This window comes from Rhinichthys klamathensis, unplaced genomic scaffold (genome assembly GCF_029890125.1).
Source record: "Rhinichthys klamathensis goyatoka isolate OS25496 unplaced genomic scaffold, OSU_Roscu_1.1 h1tg000082l_1, whole genome shotgun sequence".
Lineage (NCBI taxonomy): Eukaryota > Metazoa > Chordata > Actinopteri > Cypriniformes > Leuciscidae > Rhinichthys > Rhinichthys klamathensis.
In genome coordinates this window covers 3069049-3088196 of record NW_026606624.1, presented here as the reverse complement: position 1 = coordinate 3088196, position 19148 = coordinate 3069049, and the positions used below count along the sequence as shown (strand labels likewise).

Below are 19148 nucleotides of genomic sequence, written 5' to 3'. Positions count from 1 at the left end.
CGACAGAGAGTCGAGTGGTTATGACACAATCGTTAGCCTATTTTTACAAAAACTGTTTCTACGGGGCCATAATGTAACATAGAAGGTAATGGAGCGCTTTATACATTGTCGTGTTACTTTAGAAATAAATAATGGACAAATGGAGTCTTTAAACGCCTCAGATGTAAAGTTATTCGCTGTCAAAGTGACGCCAAAATGAATGGGAGTCAATGGAAATGCTAACGCAAGTGAAGTTCTGCTACAAGATGGCGGCACCCGGCCGGCTTCAACTTCCGGTCGATGGATTACCCCCTTGGTTCGGACCCATTCGCATGCGGTCTGCGAATCTTCATGGGAAATGAATGACTTCCGGTCGTTTCGAAGCCGTATCGGAGCTGATTTCAACTGCCAGTGTGAAGGCGGCCTTATATGTTCAAACCGGAGTTGGACAAAGATGGAAAGACTCAAGAAGAAGTGAAAACAGAATGCAACAGGACATTTCTGATTGGTTAGTTGATGAATTTATATAACTGATGTGGAGTTAACTATCTTGTAGTCATTGATTAGCATATTATGTCATGGTAATCTATATAAATCGCTTCCCGAGGGTGGGATTTATGTCAATTTTAGGGTTAGTGATGAAGAAAAAAAACGTTAGGATTTTAAATGAGTGATGTAGAATAATGTGATTTCTGCACTATTTCTATGTCACTATTCAAATAAGCAAATTTGTGTTACTGATCATGTGAACTCCTTTGTACAAAAGGTCAGATGTTCTTGTTTCCACTAAATCGCTCAAGAAAATGTACATTTTAAATTCAACTTTCTTACTCAAATCATTATGCTGGTAATTTGAGACCAGACCTGGACCCCACCATAGTTAAAAGAATCTAGTGGATCTCGCATAAAAGGTTTTCATTCTGACTCCTTTGCAAGAGCTCTTTAGGCAGATATTATAACAAATATAAGCTATATAAAAAAACAGTAACCCTTATTTTAGATCAAGAGGAATTCTGGGAAGTCTGTCCTCATGTAATACCAGCAATAGTCCTCTGCTACCTGAAGAGGGCGCTATCATCTTGCACCTTGCCAGTATACTTCACGAGCTTGGTGTATTGGATAACGTTGTGGGAAAATGTATACATAAAATCTAAGTCATACTCTAAAATCACTTTGGATGCAGGTCAAGAAGACTATGGTTTACTGATAAACAAATTAGATGAGAGAAGGTTTGGTTATTTTACAAATAAGGCACAAACACACACACACACACACACACACACACACACACACACACACACACACACACACACACACACACACACACACACACACACACACACACACACACACACACACACACCACACACACACAACTGTTCAAAAGTTTCTTAAGAAAGATTTTTTCTACAGAAATTGATACATTTATTCTGTTTTTACTATACTTTCATTGAAGTAAACTGATAAAGTCATTAAATATATTTATAATGTTACAAATTATTTCTGTTTCAAATAATTGCTGTTCTTTTAAACTATCTATTCATCAAAGAATCCTGAAAAAAAAACTTCCACACACTTCAACTAATAATAATACGAAATGTTTCTTGAGCACCAAATGTTAGGATCACGTACTGAGGATTGGAATAATGGTCTCTGAAGATTCAACTTTGCCATTTGGAACATAGTAATATTATTAAATATTTTTTTCTATTTTAAAATAGAAAAAAATATTTAATAATATTACTGTTTTCACTGTATTTTTTGTTCAAATAAATGCACTCTTTACTAGACTGAGACTCTACTTATTCTTATCTTAATCTTACTGACCTCAACTTTTGAATGTTACTTTATATTTGTGTTTTTCCCACACAGGACCAGTCTCTTATTGATTACTGGATCATTTGGAAGATTTATGCATACTGCCTCATAGCCTAAGTGCCAACATATTGAGGAATGACCCTCTTAGATGTGTGTTGTCTACTGTAAATCTGCAGTGATTGTATATAATGGATTGTTTATGTAAATTGTAATGACATTTTAGCATGTAAAAGTGCATTTTAAAAATGAATAAACAGGACATCAATATTTTCAACATGAAATTCAAGCAACGGCCTGAATTAATACTAATACTAATAACAAATTAACATTCAGATGCTGTTTAATACCTTCAATTCTCATACTTTCAAAAGCCACCCCTGAGGTTTACTATTAATAGCTTGAATAAACAGAACAACAAGTGATTGTTGGCGGTTAATTATTTATCTTGTTTTCATGAGTGTTTTGAGCCACATCCGCCCCCTCAGGTACCGCTCAACGACTGTCCAATGATCGCAGCCTTAATCACTCCTCTTGAGTAATGAAACCTGCTTGTGTTTTTTAAAAGCAGTTGTTATACAGTTCACGCTTAATCAGAACACTTACAAAGTCTTTTTCTCTGCCTAAACCCAACCATGTGTAGGCCCATAATTCAATAACTGTTCAAAATAAGATGAATCTATAAATTACAAATGGAATTATAATCATCTGTGTGCATTACAATGGCATCTAAAGTTCCTACTTTTATGTATTATCTTAATTTGAACATCTAGCCTACTGATAGGGTTGTTTTTAAAGGAATAGTTCAACCAAAAATGAATTTACATGTTCCAAAATGGTATGACTTGCCCTTTTTCTTTGGAATATAATAGAAGATATTTTCAAGAACTGTTTTTGTCCGTATAATGAAAGTCGAAATAACATTGGACCCCATTGACTTTCATTGTGGAGACAAAAAAGCACAGAGACATTTTTCAAAATATATTTTTGTTTGTTTTAAGAAATAAAGCCAGGCTTGGAACAACATGAGGGTGAATGGTAACACTTTTCAATAAGGTCTCATTTGTTAACATTAGTTAATGCATTAACTAACATGAACTGACAATGTGCAGTGCATTTTTACAGCATTAATTAAACTTGTTTGTATATAAAAATGTTCTTGTTCATGTTAGTTCACAGTGCATTAACTAATGTTAACGGACACATCTTTTGATCGTGATAATGTATTAGTAAATGTATGCCATTAACTAAGATTAATAAGTATTGTTCATTGTTAGTTCATGTTGTAGTTAACTACGGTAATGAAACCTTATTGTTAAGTGTTACCGGGTGAATAAATGATTTTTGCGTGAACAATCTCTTTAATTTCTCGACAATCCTTTACTGAGCACAGATAGATATGCCCACAGAAATGGATGCAAGGAACTCATGGCAAGATTTTTGCTTGGTGGAAACTTTACCCAAGATAAGTGTTGAAAGTGTTGTATGCTATTGGCAATTCTCTTACCGTTCTAAGGGGATGTGGTGCTAATTTGGCAACACATGGGTGTAAATCCATCCCAAATACAGGCATGTGTCATCCCAATTAAACTAGACTCGCAGGTGGAGACCTTTTGTTACCCGTCTGCCCTTGTCAGCTCTTCTGCCCCCTCATTGGGCTCTGGTAAACATCTGACTTTCCATCAAGAGGAGACCAGAACAGTCACCATCTGGAGGAGGGTGTTTGGCCCGAGGATACAAAACAATGACATGAAAATACAAGTCAGGGGAAAACAATGTGATGACGCGTGCCAAAACGGCCCGGCCACGTCTTTTTGTAGTTTACAGGAGAGATTTCGGTTTCAGCGCCCCCGCTCCTATTTTCGTCCTTCAAATGATGATGACACACGGTTGTTTTCAATCCCTGTGGATCCGGCGGAGCGCAGCATGTTCGAGTTGTTGATGGCCTGTGTAAACTTTTCTGCTCATTCCCTGGTGTGACATGTTCTTGCCCTTCGTTTCGTATCTGCTCCTAGTACTTTTAGAGCTCGCTGGTTCATCTCAGACTGTTCCTTTGGCCAAAAAGAGCGGAGATAAATAACAATACGAGAGCTATTCGTCAGTGTTTTAGCTTTATGACCTTGATTCACACACTCTCAGCACATGAGTAATACAAGCCACATTATAGTAACTGCTGTCAGTGAAGGTAACCACTGCTACTTCTAGATGTGTGTGTCAGCACCACTGCCGAACCGTGCTATTAATAGAAGGCACAGTGTGTCTCAGGTGAAAGCAGTCTTTGTGTCCTGTGGTCTTTGCTGTGTGGGCTGTGTGTGTGGCTCGGGGAAGGTGACAGGTGCAGATCTGTGTTGTGGCCAGCTCATCTGTTTTACACTTTTGTCCTTTTAATGCAGAAACAGTGCAGAGAGTATCTTGGCTAGAACAGGAGGACAAGTTCTATATATATTAGGGACGTACAATATATGCACAATGTACCATATCAGTCGATATTAAAGATATTTCCTTTTTTTTCATCTAACACTCATATACCAACAATAAATCGTATGGATTCATACAAAACAGATGGGGAAAAAAACACGCAATATAAAAGTATCATTTTTCAATTTATCGGTCTCAGCTGATTTCCCCTATTCTTATATTTGACCTATTTATATTTCTAATAAATCTGATGCTTTCATACAAAAAAAGTATGTTCAATATAATGGTATCATACTGCTTATTGGTCAATATTACTTTTTTTTTCAGTATCAGACAATATTTATTTGTGGATATTTAATATTCATGTTCTCCTATTTTTAAATTTAGTTTACCTCTGCTGTCATCTAATGCTGACTTAAAGTTAATCTTTAAAACACTAATAATTTAATAACACTGTTAAATGTAATATTCAGCAAATTACAATGTCGTGATGCTAAAATTCACTGATTTGACTTTTTAGTGTTTTATTTTTAATTCATTTAGAATTTTAATAGGAGTCATTTATCGGTTATTTGCCATAACATGAATATAATTCTTGGCTTATTGTATCAGCCAAATATTTTTATATCTGAGCATCCCTAATAAAATAGCATTATTATTAAAAAGTTAAATAGTGAATTACTGCATTACTGAAACACTATTAGCCCCATTATGGCTCATGACCACAAGTTTCGGTTTAAATTTCAAAGTATTTAAGGTTAATCATGAATCTTTTATCTTTTTTTAATATATTAAGATCAAACAATCTGATTGCATGCGGTTAAAGAGATGCCTGAGAGGAGAGCGCTGTTCAAAACAGATAAGGCCCCTTTCTGCTTCACTCACTCACCCTCATCCAACGTTTCCTGCTGCCTCATAGAGTCTTTATCTCAACCCATCTCCCAACTCGGATACACCGCAAAACCCTCTCACTCTCACGGTTTAACCAGTCGCAGTCGAGGAGGCGTGCTTGCTCTACCAGCTCTCTTTCCATCTGTCTCATCAGTTTAAGACAGAGTGTGAAGTTACAGCTGATCCTAAGAGCTGTTAACGCTTTTCTAAAACATCCACTATAGCTGTGACCAAATATAAACAGTTGACATAAATATTCACTTTTGAGATAAGGAAAATCCTTATATGTTCATCACATTTCAACTTACTAAAATGAATGTATGGGAAAGTAGTTGCTGCCTGGTGCTTGGCTAGCTGTTAAATAACATGTGTACTCTTGGTCATTGATCATCACCTTCTCAGTGCCTGTTTCACAGACTCTCCATCCACTTATTGATTCATGCAAATTGATTTCATATGGATTTTGTGATGTAATCTATTAGCTGCTCATGTGTCTCTGCTAAAGGCTTTTAAATGACTAGACGAATTGAGCTGTCGGCCGAATGAGGTCAAGAATAATGACCTGCGATAAACTGCAAAAGAGACTGAAAATGAAACAAAGAAGGTTAAAAAAAATTTATGGAAGCATTATGAAATTACTGAGAAAGGAAACAGGGAAGGTCTAGTTGATTTAGATGATTTATATTGCATAAAATAAAGCTTGTTTTCAGAGTATATATTTTGAATTACAAGTCTATTGACATTTTTTCTTTAATTTTAAGCATAAATGGTCTTGTCTTGTGTTTAAAAACAATTTGCCAATACGGTAAAACTACATTCAAGATATATTCTCGCATTTTTCTATTTTATCATCTATATTTATTACCTATTTATATTATCATTTTTATTGCATTTTGTATGCATTTTGGGTAACACTTTATTTTGATAGTCCTGCATTCCAATTGCTTTGGGCCTTATAAGTCTTTTCTCTAGGGTGGCCAAGGTAAATTATCCTGCATGGTTATTTAATGTTTTACATTTTAAAAAATGATACTCAGTCAGATTCCTTATGTAAAATGGTAATATTGTTGTATAACAACAAAGAAGCAGCAACTGCGATCACATTATTAAACAGCCAGCAGCAAAATTGTAACTTTTTATTCTGGCTGACCTTTTGCAAAATATATAATATTTATTCTTTAAGCTCAAAATCACACTTTGGATTCTTCAGCCAAAAAGCTTTTTGATTAAAGCAGACAACTATGCATTTATAAACATTTACTGTCCCTTTAACAGCCCAGGGGGTTACATTGCATGTTTGAAAGATTGAGAACTTAATGCAATCATGAAACAATTAGTCAAAAGCACTTGTGTGAACGCTGTCTGAATTATGCAGATGGTGCAGATCTGTATTTCTCCTGTGAGGTGCTATGAACTTGAATTAAACTCAAGGGTATGGCCTGCTCTCCAAACTGGCTGGCCAAAAGAACAAAACAAATCAGGGTGACGTCTTCTACACGTGCTGGCGTTTATCATGCTACATTCACTGGCAGTAATGTGTTTAGACGCATGTCAGGACCACTGTTGTTGGGATGGCGGGGGATGGGAGACTTATCTAGTACTGCTAGATCAGCACAACTTTGATTTCATTGATTGAGTCGACTGCAGAGGACATCTTAACAGGCATATTACACAAAGAAAGGAATGTAGCCTACTTTTTCTGCTATATGTCATAAACATCACGCTCTTCTTAAATAACAATACATTTAAAGCATACCTTAAATGATATATTCAAATTAAATTATATTAAATCTATAATATAATGTAATATAACTGAAATAAATTAGGCTAAATTTAAGATTTATGTGTTTGAATAACATATACAATTTTCATCCATTTGGATTACAGTTTTAACATAAACAAACTAATAAAATTAATGTGATGAATATTTGTCAGTCATATATAATGAAACTGGCAATATTTCTGTAACAGTACTAATAAAAAATTAGTTTTAAATACACAATAACCAGGTTTGTATATTTATCATCAATAAATCTAATTTGTTTCAATCTCATACATTTTAATACGTGAATATTGCTTGTCCAAAAGCATGTTCATACATTTAATTGTTTTCACAATGAACAGATTTATGCTGATTCTAAACCATTTGGCAAAAAAAAAATGCATTTTTAAAATATCATTATTATTTAAAAAACAAAACAAATATGCAAATAGTTGATAATAAATTATACCATGATTTTTTTGAGTGCAGAAATCGTCCACGTTTCATTTATGTATCTGGCAAATATGCATCACATTAAGTTTATAGTTTGTTTATGTTAAAACTGTGTAGTTCAAATGGATGGATGTTTTATTTGCAATTCAAAATATTTTTTGATAACATAACATATAATATAATATAATTTATGAACATTTGATTCTTAATACCATTGCCAAATAATCAAGTCTAAATTTTATAAAGTAATTTAAAAACAAAAGTTTTAGTTTTTTAGCATATAGTATGTATTTTAGTTTCTTTTTTCAATGTATCTCATTATTACCTTAGTGGAATGACGACATGCATATTTAAAATGAATTAAATCTGAGTGAATGCCTAAAAGTCTGTTGATATTTCCCTAAATTTAATAGGCCTACATAAAACCGAATCTTGAAAATCCTGGTACTGCGTTAGGAGACGACTTCCATGGAACACCCTGTTGGCCAATGTCAAGCACTTTTGTAATGACTTATGACTCATTATGGAAGCATAGATAAAAAAAGACTGTGTATCTGTGTAGTTTTTAAGTGTTTTAATAGCTCATTTGATTTCTGTCAGTTCATCAGTACGAGTTATTATGTATACAACAACAGACATCACAGAACATCCTAATCCTGTGACTGACAAACTTGCAGTTTTCTCACACCACAGAAAGACTTTCTGCAGACTCAGTGCTTTGTTTATCGGCGGTATTTATACACTTCTTCTTTATGGTGGCTTGACAGCAGGGAGTGGCACGCTACTCTTCTCAGTATCGCTGTTTGGTGTGGAGGACGTGACGGAGTGGATCTTTTCCCATACTTGTATATCTTTCTGTCTCCATAACAGAAAGAACTAAATGCTTGTTTACACTGCACATGCAGTGATGGATATTTGCATGAATTTGGTAGTAAAACCACCAGCAGTTACAACGAAAGGGGTCTGGGTTTTTTTTATCATGGTGTCTGTCTTCACACTTATGCACAGAAAAAAAAAAAAAAAAAAAAAAAAAAAAAAAAGGCACAAATGTGTCAAATGTAATAGAGGTTTCCCTGGTTGACCATGAAGTTCTATGAGTGCATGTCATCTTTAAGAAGTTCCATGCCAATAGATTTCAAAAGCGGTCTCATTGCATTGTACAACCTGGTTTATAAAGCGCTGATACATAAACAGATAAAATAGCTTGTCACTGTGAAGGCCGGGGGCCGAGATGCCAGATCCACTCTCACTTGGCTCCTGCGAGAAGGTGGGTTTCTTCACCTTTCCATATGAAAACAAGGTCAGAGAGCAAGGAAGAGGAGAATCACTGACTGTACGACTGCATGGGGACTGAGCATTTGCCAGTTTGTTTCTTCAACATTGGGCACTTTTGGCTCAGTGGACCAAAGTTCTTTAAACACACTCTCCAAGTTAATTTGTTTTACCAACAGTGGATATAAATCATTTGAAAGAATTAAAACTTCATAAAGTAAGGACACATTAAATTGATCAAAAGAGACATTAAAGACTTTTAGATTGTTGCAAAATTATTTCTGTTTGAAATAAATGCTGCTCTTTCTATTCATCAAAAAATCCCGAAAAAATGTATCATAGTTCCCACAAAAATGTTAAGAAGCACAACTGTTTTCAACATGGATAAGAATAAAACTGTTTCTTAAGCAATAAATCAGCATATTAGAATGATTTCCGAAGGATCATGTGACACTGAGGACTGGAGTAATGATGCTAAAAATTCAGTTTTGCCATCATATATTTACAGTTATTATAAATTCTAATATCATTTCATATTTCTTTATTTTAAATGCAGCCATAGTGAGCATAAGCATTTAAAACATACTGCTAAAACATAAACATCATAAAAAAAAAGTTAGTTTAATATTTTTATTTTCCGGTTTGATTTTAAATTTAGTTAAAAATATGTCTATATTAGACATATTATGTCAGTTTTAGTTATTACATCACGTTAAACTAAATAAATATTAGAAATGTTGCCTAATATTTGGCAACTAGGCTAGTTAAAATAAAGTAAGTTTAGGTTTTTGTATATTTTATTAGTATTATATATAAGTAATGAAAATGTATTTTTTTAAGGTTTTGGTTTTAGTTGTTGTTAATTATAATAACCCTGCTATATCTTTTACATCTCATATTTGATTGTATGCAAGCTTATTGCTGACCAAGTGCACTCAATTAAAAAAAACAAAACACTTTATTAAGACCCAAACTTTTGAGGGATAGTCATAATTTGTGAAATGTAAACAAATCAATTTAAACAATAAATATTGAATGGTTTATTGTACTATTTGTTAAGATTATCATAGTTTTAATTAAAATAAAATAGATATAAATAACAATAAAATCTGCAGGTATTTAGAACTTAGCTAAATGCTAAAAACATTTCCAAGGGAGTTTTAATATAACAGAAAAGAAGAGAAATTACCCTGTAGTTAAAGAAACACCCATCAAAAACTCAGCTTTGTTTGATTATATGGTTTTGAGTATTGTGGTATCTATTACAAAAAACGTATTCATCGTGAAGTCTGCATGCAGTCGAGAAACAATAACGCAGATAAATGTTTGTGGTTCCCATTTGTAGCTGTGAAATGTTACCTCAAATTAACACATTACTTCCCCATTCTGTTGAAGCACATAAGCCAGAGTGAGAGCGTCAAATGCCCTTGGTGGTGAAAGTGCTGACAAGCCAGTTTGACATGAGATGGCGAGGCCTGATAACACCTTTTGAAGCCTGATCCCTATTTGCCACCTGTGGGAAAGCTCATCTTCTCTGTCCCCCATGTTCTCTCACCATCATGCTCCTGTCACACTACACGAGCTGGGTTCAAGATCAGCAGACAAACATGATATTAGGGAGACAAAAAGCCAAACAAACGCTGAGCTGATTCATTATTTGCAGGGTTATTATCATATGAAAACCATATGAAAATCCATTACTTGAAATAAAATAAAAATTAACTAAAATAAAAAACTAAACTAAACAAAAATTTTTGTTTAGAACTAAAATACTAAATCAACTAAAAAAAAAATACATGAAAAAAAAGTATAAAAATGACTATTCAAATGAAAACAGAAAATATAAAAATAAAATCTAATTCAAAATATTGACTAAAACTATAAAAGTACACTGATAAAAATGATTATGTGTTGAAGTAAAGAAATTAAAGTGTAAATATCAACGTTTGAAAAACCTACTCAACTTTCTGATACTGGTGTAGTAATAATTAATAAGGTTGCATTTTTTCACTATCATTGCTTATGTTGTTAGGTTAGGTAACTTGCTGTTTTATGACATCTGGAGTTCATTTTACTCAAAATGGCATGTTCATACTGATCCATGATCCAACGAATGTTACCGTTATTGTGTATTGTGTACACAATACTGTTACCGTTATTGTGTATTGTGTACACTTTGGATGTGCCAGTTTTAGACAATACAATTAAGAAGATTACTGCTATATCTGTAATGTGTATATCTACCCATTTGCTTTATGGCATACGAGGAACCACTGTCATTTATTCCATTACACTATGAATTACTCCATGTTATCCTGCTACATTTGACATTACATTAAGATGAAGACATGTTGAAAGTCTGTATTCTATGAAAAACGTTTGTCTTTAATTCCATGGACCATCATGACACATTTCTGAGCTGATTGGGTAATTGAACTGTTTGGCGAATGTACAACTGCCAGCGAAGCACTGCAAATCTATAAAAGCTGTATACTTTTGGCTCCAGGTTTAGAAACAAATCTTCTTCAGAAGACATCAGCTGGACACGTCTATCTCTGTGTTGTGTGCTGAAATATTCAGGATGCAGTCTTTGCGGCTCCAGACGTACAGCCTTGAACTTTTTGTCAACTCAGTGCTCATGAAATGTTCAGCCTTTGAGTTTGTGGCTTTAAAATAAAAGAGTGCACATGAGGCTTTAACAAAAGCATGACCCACTGAGCTTTTATGGCCGGTTTAATCCTGTACTTTAGCCAGGCTAAAAGGCAAGTGTATCAGTGACAGAGGTTTGAGAGGGAGAAGGAAGTGACAGTGTGGGAGGAAGCCTGAATTCTCCTAGTGGGTCATGTGTATGTTGTGTGCTCATGAAGTGCTGTCATCAGTTCTGACGCACAAGAGACCAGCCACCATCTGCTTATCTGAGGTTTTCTTCTATAGAATTGCAAAAAATCTAAGCTTCCACTTGTAGACTTATTGCAAAACCAATGCATGCAGTAAAATACTCAAAATGGTCTAGCTCACCCAAAAATTATTATTATTTCAGCCTCATGTCATTCCAAAAGTGTATGACTTACTTGTTTTTGTCCTTACCGTGAAAGTTAGGGGTCTAAAACAACATTGGACCCCATTGACTTTCAAAGACAAAATATCTTTTTTTTTTTTTATTCCACTGACGAACGAAAAAGTCATACATGTCTGGAACGACATGCGGGTGAGTAGAATGTTAATTAAAACTATCCCATTAATCTTCAGGTTTGACTTTGGTAATCAGCACTACACTGCTGCATATTGTTGTAGTAAAATCAGTTCCTAGAACTTATCGAAACTGAGACGATTCATTGATTTAAAGTGCTTGTGAACGGTAAATCATAATGAATCACAACACCCCCGCTAGCTGTCATTGCTCCAAACGCAGAAACAAGTGGACATCCTGAGCGGAAACCACTAACCCCACCGCCGCATTGCATTCCTTCACTTCATCTCCCCTCACTCTTGAACAAAGTCACTTGACCAGACCCCTATTTAGGAAGTGAAAGAGGAAGCTCCATATATCCCCATCCATCCTCACTGCCACACGGCTGCTGCTGTTCACGTGAGGGGTGAGAGAGATAGAGGACATTGGTATTATCCACAGTAAAAAACAGCCTCAAAGCAGGAACAGACCAGTTCTGACCAGCCAAGTTCTGCTTGAGAGATCAGGCACTTTTGACTTAGTGTTCGGCCAGAGGATGTTACTTGGGTACTGTACTAGAACTGCAGGTGGACGAATGTACAAAAAAAAAAGAAAAGAAAAAGAAATGCTAGAGCTCAAAATGTTCTACATGGCACACGTAGTTCTCATTTTAATATGATTAATAAATATTATTACATGTATAATTTTAATATAAAATTAGAAATGTAAATTATATAAAAATGTTTAAATGTAATACAAATAATGCATCTTAATTTAAAATGATAATTGAAATAAATATGGTACATTATACAGTTGTAAATCAAAAAATAAATGTGTATTACATAAAATGTATAAATATATGTATTACATTTTTACATTTAATATAATATGCATTTATATTATTATTTATAATTGTATAATATATATTTATTTAATTTATAATTGTAATATTATATACATTACAAATGAAATAAATATATACAATTATAAATAAAAATAAATAATTTAAATGCTAAAATAAAAAAATGCTAGAATGTAAAAATGTTCTACGAGGCACAAAGTAATTCTAATTTTAATATAATTAATCAATATCATTAAATATGATTCATTATTATACATTTTATCAATATATATAATTAAAAATAATATTATATTTGATATATACAATTGTAAATGTATATGTAATAAACAATTTAATATTTATATTATATTAAAATTATAAATGAAATAAATATATATTTATTTTATCATATTGCTGTAACAGAAAATTGATAACATAAATACAACTATAAATTATATTATTATAAATGATAGAATTATAAATGGAGCGCAACTGGAAGAAAACTAAACTAGAGGTATTTCGGATTTCATGGAAGGAGAGCTCGATTGCTTACAGAGAGGCTTTAAAAGCTGCTAGATCTGCTTATTTTTCAACCCTATTAGAAGAAAATAAACATAATCCTAGGTATTTATTTGAAACAGTAGCTAAACTAACGAAAAAGAAAGCTTCAAGCTCAGAAGTGTCCAAGCAACACAGCAGTAATGACTTTATGAACTTCTTCACTTATAAGATCGATAATATTAGGGACAAAATTATAACTATGCAACCGTCTACCACAGTATCGCATCAGGCAGTGCTTTGTAGTCTCCATGAGGAAAATTTTTATTCATTTATTGCCATAGGAGAGGACGAATTTTCTAAACTTGTTAAATCATCTAAATCGACAACATGTATGTTAGACCCTATACCGACTAAACTACTGAAAGAGATGCTTCCAGAGGTCATAGATCCTCTTCTTACTATCATTAATTCGTCTTTGTCTCTAGGATACGTACCAAAAACCTTTAAGCTGGCTATGATAAAACCGCTTGTTAAAAAACCGCAACTTGATCATACAAAATTAGTTAATTACAGGCCGATCTCGAATCTGCCTTTTCTATCAAAGATATTAGAAAAAGCAGTATCCTCACAACTGTGTTCCTTTCTAGAAAGAAATGAAATCTGCGAGGATTTTCAGTCAGGATTCAGACCGTACCATAGTACCGAGACAGCTCTCATCAGAGTCACAAATGATTTGCTCTTATCATCCGATCGTGGTTGTATCTCTCTATTAGTGTTACTTGATCTTAGTGCTGCATTTGATACTATTGACCACAACATTCTTTTAAATAGACTCGAAAACTATGTTGGCATTAGTGGAGTTGCACTAGCATGGTTTAAATCATACTTAACTGACCTTATCGATCACAAGTTCAGTATGGCGTACCACAAGGCTCAGTACTAGGACCGCTGCTGTTCACTCTGTACATGCTACCATTAGGAGATATCATTAGGGAACATGGAATTAGTTTTCACTGTTATGCCGATGATACTCAGCTGTATATTTCTTCACGCCCCGACGAAACTTACCAATTCACAAAATTAACGGAATGCATAGCCGATATAAAAAATCGGATGACTAGTAATTTCCTACTACTAAATTCTGAAAAAACAGAGATTCTAATAATTGGACAAAAAACTTCCACACGTAATAACCTAGAATACTGTCTAACACTTGATGGCTGCTCTGTTAAGTCCTCGTCGTCGGTTAGGAACCTGGGTGTGCTCTTTGATACCAATCTCTCATTTGAAAGTCACGTGTCTAGTATCTGTAAAACTGCATTTTTCCATCTTAAAAACATATCTAAATTACGCCATATGCTCAAACTAACAAATGCAGAACAATTAGTTCATGCGTTCATGACATCAAGGCTAGATTATTGTAATGCTCTACTGGGTGGTTGCCCTGCACGCTTAATAAACAAACTACAGCTAGTTCAAAACGCAGCAGCTCGAGTTCTTACCAGAACCAGGAAATATGACCATATTAGCCCGGTTCTGTCAACACTGCATTGGCTGCCTATTAAACATCGTATAAATTTTAAAATATTGTTGATTACTTACAAAGCACTAAATGGTTTAGCTCCGCAGTACTTGAGCGAGCTTTTAAAGCATTATAGTCCTTCACGTCTATTGCTATCTCAAAATTCCGGCCAGTTGATAATACCTAGAATATCTAAATCGACTGCTGGCGGGAGATCCTTTTCCTATTTAGCACCAAAACTTTGGAACAGTCTTCCTACCATTGTCCGGGAAGCAGACACACTCTGTCAGTTCAAAGCTAGACTAAAAACACATCTCTTTGACCTAGCATACACATAATACATTATCGACTTCTATAATTCAATGTTAGGCTGCATAGATTAGGTCAGCCGGAACTGGGAACACTTCCCTTAAATCCAGATGTACTCGTTACATCATAAGAAGAATGGCATCTACGCTAACTTTAGTGTCTTTGTTTATCCCGAGGTTTTCCTGCAGCATGCCGGATCCAGGCCGTATCCAGATCTGACGAAGGAGATTCGCCAGAACCCGATGACAATGCAGTGCTGAAGTGTCAACTATCCTCTCCCTATGGAGGATCCCTTTCCCACTCTACAGATAAAGCGTTGTTGAAAATCCGGTTCGCGTACCCCGAAGTGATAAAATAAAATTCTGTATCAAATTTATAGGCAAGACAAGTAGTTTGTTTAGGCATTGTTGGTAGGGAAATTACAAACCTGCGCACACATATTCAAACGAATATAACTATAGAATCAATTTTTAATCCGCATGTGAACGCTATCCGGTCACAGGTTCGTGTTTAAAGTCTGTTTAGAGAGAACGCCGTCGTCTTAGTGGCCCCTAATGTAATAACAAATGATAATTTTGCTGGAAGTGAATCAATCAAAACCAACTTTAGCCGGAAATAACATTATTCAAAATCGCTATAAAGCCAAAACAATCTCTGTTACCGTAAATTGTATGTTTATCTCTGTAAAGCTGCTTTGAAACAATCTCCATTGTTAAAAGCGCTATATAAATGAAGATGACTTGACTTGACTATAAATGTAATAATAATCAATAAAGAAAATAAACCATTTTTTCCGCCAAATAATATAGGTTTAAACTTGTAAACTTTAAAGTTGTTTACAGTTCCCGTAGCAAGCAGACAAATGTATACACAATGATAATGGTCAGGTGTGCATTTATGTGCACGGCTCATCCGATCAAATCACAGCCCGTTTTACAACCAGAATATGTTTACAAGTAAAAAGGCCACTGTTACTGTTATCAACTTTTTGGCGCTTTAGCTTGTTCTTGGTCTCTTCCTGCCTCAGTATTTCAGTGACCCTCTGATGCCACAGAGAAGCAGACACCTTGGGTAGAGTGCTGACTCAATGGGCCGAAGGCAGAGTGGGGGAAGGAGTGGACTGGAGGACTCAGACATTAGCCACAATATCTCATGCGCAGGGAGAGAGTGACTTTTACAACTGCACTGCGTATGCCGTGATAAAACACTGTACATCGGGTAATTTCTCACTACAAGAAGAACACCGTATAGAAAAACAAAACACCAATGATATTATATAGAATTACCTACAGTACATAAAAAAGTGCTTGTCATATAAATGCAACCCGAGGAGTGATGATTACTGTGAAAAATCCACAGCAGACAGCTTACAGAACAAAAAACTGATTTGAGTGAATGTCAGTCATTATGAGTGAATCGCTAAAGTCTTAGTCACATTATTCACATTTTTATTGATCAGAGTCCACAATGCTTTCAATCATTCTCGCTAATGAAAGACAAGCTCACCCTAAATGGGATGAGAAAGAGACCGTAAATCTGTTGCTTCGTGAAAAACTGCTTTTGCACCTGTGACCCTGTATTGCACAGGTGGCACGTCATTACAAAGAGGTCAATCTTGCACTAACTGTTAAGGAGCAGTTGACAACAAGGTCGAGGGTTAAAGGCTGTTTTGCCACACATGTTGTTTGGATCCCGAGAAAAGGAGAGTTGTGTAAACCAAAAATAACTAAATCTATTTGCGTCAGTGTTGTGAAAGTGCGACAGCACTGCTGCTTTACTTATTTCATTTACTTTTATTAACAAAGCGTGCAATCCGTATTTGCCTAGTTTAGGTTTGCATATTTAAATCCTTCATTACCGAAAGTGCAAATATTCTAAAGCTACACATTGTTCGTGATTTAGGGTTTAGATTACTCATTGTTCTTGTAAAGTTTGTCATGGGCTGGCTGTTATTGGAGTTATATAGTAAAACAATTACGTACGAGAGAGAAATGAAGTGACAGTTCGGATGGATGGCCTTTGCTTTCCTCTTAAGGAGAGGGCAGAGGGCTAAACTTATTTCCACCTTGGTACAATCAGTGCCGTGCAGCTCTTCTCCGAGTCTCTCGAGTCATTAGAAACACAGTTGTCTCAGGAAACAGCCGCTAAGCAGGGTCAAAGGTTGCTGCAAGTAGACATACCTGCTTTCTGTTTTTTTTTAATGCTCACATGATATTTTATGTGTGTGCGCTGATGCATGTGTGTGTGTTTCAGGTCAATCTGTGTTGACTTTTTATGAACAATGTGGTTGATGGGTTACATATAAAACATCCCTGCGCATGAGATAGGCCTACATACAAAAGTAAGAAAGATTAGGGAACTCGAATACTTTTTTTGCTTCAAAAATTTATTCTGGAGGTAACAAAGCAAATCACAATCATTTACTCTTCAAAAGTTTCAAGGAACAATTCTTGAAAATGGTACAACTGATTAATGAAACAAATGAAAGACATAGAAAATGTTCAAACAAACAAAAATACCAATGCAATGCATCTATTGCCAAAAGGGTCAAATGTCATTTGCATAGCTGAGATGGCTGTTGTGAAAACTCAAAGATAAAAGATACATTATCAAAACCAGCTTGACATGTCAGAGATAAGGTCGAGTGAAAATATAAAATACTGAATAAGAGAAGGAAAACTTTCTCCTCCGCTGACGAAAAACAAACAAACACACAAACAAACAAACAACCATAAGATGGTTTGCTGGTCTTGTAGCTGGTTTTAGAGGGGTTTGGGGCATCAGACCAGCAAACAATCTTATTCTGGTTTCAGATATTTATAGCAGAAACTTTAGAAATCCTGAATACATTTTGAACTATCGCAAAAACTCGGGCGATGATGGATTTTCACAAGAGGGTCCGTTACTCTGGCAGTTCATTCCGACAACTAGCCTCTCGCATTTGAGTTTATATGCGTCCCTCTCGCGCACCAGCCGACTGAGCTCGTGCTTCAGCTGCTCCACTTGCGTCGCGAGGTTCGTCTTCTCGTGCTCCAGTGTGTGTTTCTGCTGAACGCGTTTGTGCCGGCACGACTGCGCGTACCCGCGGTTCTTCAAGGTACGGCGTTTCTGCTTCAGGCGGATAATATCGTCCTTGCTCATGCCGCGGAGGTGTCGGTTGAGCTCGCGCACAGACATGGACACCAACTGCTGGTCGGAGAAGCGGCTCTCCGCGCGCTCGCTGCGCCTGTGGTGCGTCTGATGGTGGGACTTTAGGTGCGTCGCGCCTTGAGATGAGCAGTCGATATGCTGCATTAACTGATCCATGCTTTTGCCGTGCGCAAAGCCGGGATTGTGGCCGAGCTCGGTGTACTGCTGCTGCTGATGATACTGATGCACACTCGGCGCGTGGAACTGACCCATGCTCCTGTATCCCTCCATCTCTGCCTGGTGGAGCTGGGGCGGGTGTGCATGCATGAGATTCGCACTTAAGGCTTCCCGGACATCCTCGGGTGTTAGCTCAAGACAGTGTGGATCTGCGTGTTGTGGATAAGTCCCCGTGCTCAGGGTCCAGTAGAGATCGTCAGCACTGCTTCTCTGTCCACTCGGGCTGAAGCTCGGTGATGAAGGCACGGAGCTGCACGGGGTGCTCACGGGTGTGCTGGACACTGAGCCTGGCACGTGCAGACCGCACTGCTGGATAAAAGAGCGCTCTGGTCCCAAAGCAGCAGTCTCCTTCTTCACGTCAAACCTCATGTCAAAGTCACCGTAGTCCATATTCAGCTGATTTTTTGCCAGCTCCAGAAGACCATGATGCTCCGCCGTCATGATTTCTGCAGATGTTTCGATGAAGTGAACAACTTATTACTGTGGTTTAGGTTGCATTAAGGTTCTGAAAACACCACTTAGGCTATAAAATCGAGCTGGATGTGAAGACACCGTTTTCAACCACCCTCCTGAACAATTTAGCCAAAGGAAAGTTAGCAGGTTTTCGCCTTAAGGTCTCAGATGGTCTCTCGTTGACCAGCGCAGGATGTATGTTGAAAAGAAAGTAAATCACGCTGCTTTAAAAGGAGCCGCGCAGCGAGACCACGCCCTCTTTCCTATCACAGCTGTCACACTCACCAAAGCACGTCCAAGTTACATTTACCTCAAATCAAAAGAAGAAAAAAAAACAAGAAGTTGTATTTTATACAAGGAAAAAGAAACCTATTAATAAGGTTAGCATACTTTTTAT

The 19148-nt window shown here is 36.1% G+C and overlaps 1 protein-coding gene across 1 annotated transcript; it reads right to left on the bottom strand.

Annotated features, from left to right (window-relative positions):
- Nucleotides 1-17290: 17290 nt before the first annotated feature.
- Nucleotides 17291-19062, bottom strand: mafbb (v-maf avian musculoaponeurotic fibrosarcoma oncogene homolog Bb). The gene has a single exon (XM_056251499.1). It carries the CDS (start codon nucleotides 18737-18739, stop codon nucleotides 17789-17791), a length of 951 nt encoding a protein of 316 aa, XP_056107474.1. The 5' UTR covers nucleotides 18740-19062; the 3' UTR covers nucleotides 17291-17788.
- Between the last annotated feature and the right edge of the window lie 86 nt (nucleotides 19063-19148).